The sequence below is a fragment of the Eufriesea mexicana genome, unplaced genomic scaffold (genome assembly GCF_001483705.2).
Source record: "Eufriesea mexicana isolate 0111107269 unplaced genomic scaffold, ASM148370v2 scaffold6800, whole genome shotgun sequence".
Taxonomy (NCBI): Eukaryota; Metazoa; Arthropoda; class Insecta; order Hymenoptera; family Apidae; genus Eufriesea; species Eufriesea mexicana.
Window position 1 is genome coordinate 183,335 of NW_016914668.1, and position 6,629 is coordinate 189,963.

At 37.2% G+C, this 6,629-nt stretch overlaps 1 protein-coding gene across 3 annotated transcripts in view; it reads left to right on the forward strand.

Annotated features, from left to right (window-relative positions):
* Positions 1-3,310, forward strand: part of LOC108552432 (max-binding protein MNT) — a 47,436-nt gene extending 44,126 nt beyond the window's left edge. For all 3 annotated transcript variants that reach the window (XM_017906972.1, XM_017906971.1, XM_017906970.1), the window contains 3 exons: positions 336-828; positions 1,099-1,236; positions 2,089-3,310. In XM_017906972.1, coding sequence (XP_017762461.1) covers positions 336-828; positions 1,099-1,236; positions 2,089-2,489 — 1,032 coding nt within the window. In that variant the 3' untranslated portion in view covers positions 2,490-3,310. The remainder of the gene's footprint in view (positions 1-335; positions 829-1,098; positions 1,237-2,088) is intronic.
* Positions 3,311-6,629: the final 3,319 nt, after the last annotated feature.

The window sequence follows — 6,629 nt, forward strand, 5'->3', positions numbered from 1 at the left end:
AAAAAAAAAAAAAAAAAAAGAACAGGAACTTTTTTTTATACATAGGGTAACATCTGGTACTGCAACGCATACTATTATGGTAGATTTTTTATACTGCAACAGAAAAAAAAAAGAAAAAAAAAAGAAAAGAAAAACTGCTGCAACCCGTGCATAACATGCTCGGCAAATTTCAAGGTGCAAGAAAGAAATTGTAAAATTTTAGCATAGGCAAGAACTTTTATTTTCCAATTGTTACAACATTTTTTAATTATCCTTTTAATTTGATGGATATTCAAGAATATCATCTGCTGAAATCCTCATCTACCCTCGAATAACGCATGTTATTTCTATTTTAGGAGAAAGTTAACACTTCGCCAACGGGTATAGTGCAGCAACCGCACCAGCTGCACTTGCCGATCAGCGCTCAGATACTAAACACGAGTCAGGGTTTGCCGACGATCGTTCCGACACTTCAGCACATCGGGCCGAGCCTGAGGGTGATACCTGGCGACACGAGGCAACTGCTGGTCACTCACACCGCTGGCAATAACGAGTCCAGGCCGCTCACGTTGGCCGTGCAAAACTCGTCGGATCAATCGAGGCCGCTCATCGCCGTGCAATCGAACACTGGAAGTGAGCCAAGGCCCGTAGCGCTGGTCGTTCACTCGTCCACGGCCAACGACAACAGGGTAACGTTCGTGCATTCTAATCTGTCCAACAACGACAGGCCGTTGGCCCTAGCCGTGCAGTCGACCGCCAGTGACGTCAGGCCAGTTACATTCGTGCACTCGGGAAACGAGGGAAGGCCGTTAGTTCTCGCTACGCATTCTCCTGCACTGAATGTGTCGAGTGAGTAACTTGAAACAATCTTATGTACACAGTGCAGTTACGAGTTGTTCGTGTGCCGTTCATTTCGCAAACGTTTCACGAGGTCTCTCCCTTCGGAGCCGGCCTAATCGCTATGCGACGTCTAGAGAGCTATTCCTAGTTTCACTTTGCCTTCAGCGATGACAAGGGACATTTAGTTTCGCTTTTATATCTCTGTTCAGCGAGCTTCATGTATTGTATATTTCATCCCTTGGCTGTCGGATAATGTAACAATCGTGAATCGTGTTGCAGACGCTCAAACGAGGATAAGAGCGGGAGATGCTCAGACCACGCATAAAATGGTTGGCGGTGTGGCATTGGTAGGCGGAAATGGATCGGAGTTGACTAGACTTCCCGGTGGCGCTGAATTGAATATACTCCCAGCAAATGGTAATGCTTTACATTGAATATCTTCTATTATCTTTTGCGCGTTTGTCTATGATCGACGAGGGAATCGGTTCAGGATGTTGCGTTTTGTGTCACACGTGTTTGCATCGATGTGCGATTGAAATGCACAGTAGCAATCAATGATGAACTGGGTCCAAAATTATCAGTTGCCAGGAGACGAAGAAGGTGAAGCTATAACTGTAAGATTATTATTTATTTTTCACGAGAAGAGTAGAATAGTACATAAATTTTAGTTAAACTACATAATAGTATTTGATTTTCTATCATTTAACGTTTATATCCTAATGTTGACGGAAGTCCATTTGTCATCAGGCAAGTTGATACCTTGACCAGTCCGTCACTGGTAGTAATACCCAGATTCAAAGTCCAATTCTCACAAGTTATCGTTTGATTATTCAATGCCTGTATAAACAGATTCCTAGTCGATGCCTCTTATCTTTACGTTGCACCAAATACCAAGGTCAGATCGTACTATTGCGATTTTGTAATGAATTGGTGCTAGATTAAACTATCCATTCGCAGAGCGACTGGCATTCAACCCCTTATGCAGATCGCTTTGAAAATGGCTGACAAAAACTTCATCTCTTGCACTCGAATAACGTTACCTAAGTTCCATAACTTATTTCGATGAAATAATTTGATCAGCCAAAATTGAACATTCTCAGTAAGTTTGTTCAATAGTCTAATCTCGTTCGAAGTTATCTAGTGTACGTTAAACGTGATAGCAATCTCGAGTGCAGAAGGTCAAAGTTCGATCGATGTATTTGTAATATCGCCATGTTGGGTCGAAGAACATAATATATCTTATCGTGCAATTACGCCTATGGGTTGTAGGATTGACGCTGAGCCACGCAGGAGTGTCGCTTCAAACCACAACAGGTAAACCAGGCTCGACAGTGATGCAGAACGCTCCGTCCACAGAGGGTATAGCTCACATCGTTGGTTCGCACACACCCCTTTCCGGCTTGACGCCGATCGTCACGCCGATGACCGTTGTCTCGCAAGGGAATCAAGTGACTGCTCATATCCTAGCCCCCTCTAGCCTTGCGGGGAAAGTGATCACAACCCCGATCCTCAAATCCGTGGCACAAATGCCGATCGTGAACGCTCAGTATATCAACACCACTACCCTGGTGAAGCCTGTTGTTGTCGTCAGCTCACCGTCAACATCCACACCACAGTCGACGACGGCTTCCAGTACACAACCTTCCTCGACCACACACTCGACCGTCTGACAGAATCAAAAGAAAGTGAAGCTAGCTTGAGAAATGGCTACCGCTTGGTGTATCGAAGCACGGAGTCGCAGAGATTACGATAGATCGGTGTTTAATCAACACGTGTCCACGTTCCGTTATTATTTAACGCGTTTCGCGTGTATAGCACCGACTACTATACACGATCGATTCAACGCGTCGATGGAAGATAACGTAGAGATGGCAGACCAGATTGGCAGAAGAGATACAGATGTGAGAATTCTGTCCGTCATGCTATTCCCGACATCGAAGGAGAATTTCCTATTTTTTAAAACTTCACTTGCGTTCCTTCGTGTTTTGAATTTCGAATGTTTATGCTCTTCCAAAGAGTGAGACGACTGAGACGTGAAGGTGTTAAAAATGCCGTTGCTCAACTTGTGCGATTGTGCATGGTACCTCGAATGCTTCAGAGAAGTACTTATCGAAGGCAAATCTTGCTCGGAAATTGAACGAACGCGGGAAACGTCACGGAAATTAACGCTATAAGGCAGCTCGAAACGAAAATCATTTTCTTCGTGTTATCCGGAAGCAACAGGAAGGAAATTGTAGGACGGTGTATGTGATGAAATTTCTCAATGGGAGCATTTAATGTTTGCAAATTCAAAATTTCTACCGTTCAAATTGTCTTTTCTTCATTTCAAACGACAAGGTCATGGAATATAGAACAGTCTATGATTGTTTTCGTTATGTTATCTGTCAAGACATATTTTTCGGGAATGATTTTAAATTGTATACATCATCATGTATATGCATGTATATTATCACGTTATGAATGAATTGCATTGACAGATAAAATCATTTGACTCGTAATACTAGAATGTTGTTTGCACGATTTTTAAATTGCTTGACCGCAGACTATGAGAGATTTATACTGTTTTTTTTTTCTTTTCTGGTACCTTGTTGCAATTGAGGAAGTTCGGCAAGGAAGAAACTAAACGACTGTGTTTAGAGAGTGATGTTAAATTAAAGAATTGTATGATATATAAGATTCGTTTAAATGTTTGAAATTGATCGAAATCTTGAAATCGGATGGATGATAAATATGCTTGTGCTTTTAAATTAATCATATATATTAAATAGTGGCTGTGGAGAAACGATTATCGTTTACGCCTGTAATTTACTTTCGGAAATTAGATGTTAAATTGAACTTTCGTTGCGTCGAATGCACGCCAAGGAACACGCATACGTTTTCTTTTTCTTTTTTTTTTTATATATATATATACATATAGAACGTGCTCAAGTATTTATTCGTTTCTATTTATTTTACAAAATGCAACACTGAGCATAAGCAAAACGTTTGCTTTGACTTCGTAATTTTGATATCTTTACCGGGTTCATTTCGAGAGAACGCTCCTTTATGACTTTTTTGAAAAGCCAAACGAGAGAAGAAAAAAAAAAAATGACAGAAACGAAAAGAAGAAAAGTGATACACGAAATATATATGCGTACGTTTTTAATGATATGGTAGTTCTGTTTCTGGAGAAACGTGTACATACACGAGTTTAGGTCGCAGACGAAACGTTATATTTTGCATAATATTTTGCTGCAAATGTTCAGACAAACGAACCGGGAGAGTAGAGAAAAGCTTCTGATTCGCGTTGCAAGAGGAAACCAGAATTATTGTATACATATAATCGTTTACCGTACTATTTTAAATTGTTTTTTCTATACGTAAGTAAAGGAAAAAGAAAAAAAAATATGATTTACGTTTCATCTTGCAATATTAAGTTTTTTGAGCTTTCATTCGATATACTCGATGCGAGACCGTTAATGGTGGGTTTATTCAGCATAATTAGATAAAATGATATAAAATAGTAGAACGTAACACTTGTCCAGCAAATGTCACGAACATACATCTGGTTATATTTCAATTTATCCATAAATGATTTTATGCATGATTATCGACATAATTACAATGCTACGACTCGTCGTTCGAGATTTCTTTTTCGGTCCGTAGCTTATCAAACCTTATTGCAAAAGTACAAAGAGTAAGCTCTCTCGTGATTACAAATCTATCAGATTTCCTCTTTCTGTACATACCATCATGTATGTGCTTTTGTAACGCGATTAATTTCTTCTTACGTATTGAAAGTTTCCGGACAAGAAAATCAAATGGGACGTTTTACCGAAGCAATATAGCAATAGAAATGCAAAATTTCGATTATCACGAATTTATATCCGTATTATTCATTCTGTTACAGGAAATGTAATTTCTCTTTTTCCGTATCAGGTAACGCGCACCTGAATGGAAAATTAAAAATTAATGTAACAATGGTTTCGAATTCGCGAACGACGCGCGAAAGCAAGGCTAAGTGTTTGAAAGCGATGTAATTAGTGTTTTTATACGCGTGCGTGTGTGTGAGTGTGTATGTGACTGTTAACGGTCTCTTTCAGAATATCACGATTTGTACACTAGTATTATTATTAACTTGTATCTGCGTATACACACATATATATCTTGTCTTTTTTTTTTATTTTTTAAATTATTTAATCAAAGGCTTTGGTCAGTCAGTTTAAGCGCTGATTATGTATGTAATATGCGTGGGCGCTATGTCTCTTGATCTATTGCGAAAATTCGTAAAAGAATTTATTAAGTTATTGGCTAGCAGAGAGCAATATCGTTCTCAGGCGAGTTATACGTCAGAAAACGCCGTGAACTCTGTTGTCCTATGAAGCTAATTTAGAAACGATGGAAATGTCACTGAGAGTTTGAAAAGTCGTTTTAACGCATTCGTTTTACGATAGATTTTTATGCTACTGGAAACGAGGATCATGTTTGTGGAATGAAATGAATGGAAATTATTAAAAAAATACAGTGTATTTAACATAGCAATATTTTTAACGAATCTATACGGCTGTAGTTAGAATATTATATCTTGGTAATTTTAAGATACAAAATATTGTATATCGAGCGATACAATAATTTGAGAAAATGATCCTCTCGAAGTTTTGAGTAGTATGTTGAATCTACTATTTAGTTTTATTTTGGTATGCAAAATATTCCACTAAATTAATGTTTTAATTTCCTGTAGTTTATAATGAATGCGTTAAACAAAGGGAAAATACGTAGTTGCAAAAATTTCGTGTCTTGCACCATGTATTTAGCAGTGCTCAATTCTTTTAGTACCATTGCATCCTATAACTACGGTGACTTTTTCATGTTTCAACGAAAGTACAGATTCGATCGTCCACACATGCTGCAATCATTTGATACTTTCATCGAATCATCGATTTTCATTATACATTCAATGAAGTTGATTTAATTCTTTATCTATGAAAAATGGAATAATTGGTAATTTCAATTTTGACCCACAGTGAATCAGTAGTCTCAAATCTATAGGCCAATATCGAAATGTATTTGTTAAATTTAGATTCAGGATAATATCTAAGGTGTCCTCAAAAAAGACGATCTTTCAAAGAGAAGTGATAAGGTGTATAAAACGAAACAGAAAATGTCATAAATATGATATCGAAAACGTATATTTAATTACATAAAATTTTTATTTTTGTTTGTTCAGAATCTAATATATCTATGGTATCATTTTTATCTATAAATAATCATTTTTATGTAAACTTTATTATATTTTAGATCACGTTATTAGCACTGTTAAGTATTGATTGATGTTTTCGATAACATACCGACAGGGTATCCTTTACTTTACTTCCTGTATTACCTACCATGTCACTTCAATTAAAAATATTGTTTATAATAGTGACCATGTAAAATAAAACACCTTATCACTTCCGATTCGCATGATATCGATATTATACTAAGCTGTTAGAATGATATATTTCAAAAGGAATATACATCTAATAGATTACCAGCATCGGGTATATGAAAGGACTAAAGTTACTTTGTCACTATTTCAAGTCAAAATTGAAATACAGGTCATCAACACGGACTATCAATAATTTTTATGTGTGTAATTTTAAAATAAGCAAATTTTTCGAGATATTTTGATACGTAGGATCTCTAAATTCTAATATTTAAGTTACCGATTATTCCATGTTTCTCAGAAGGTAAAGTGTCAATCAGTCGTTCATTGGTAACGACTTGCATTGCGCAGGTCAACAACGAAATTTTCGTCGAAAAAAGGGGGAAAAAAAAAAAGGAAAAAAAAG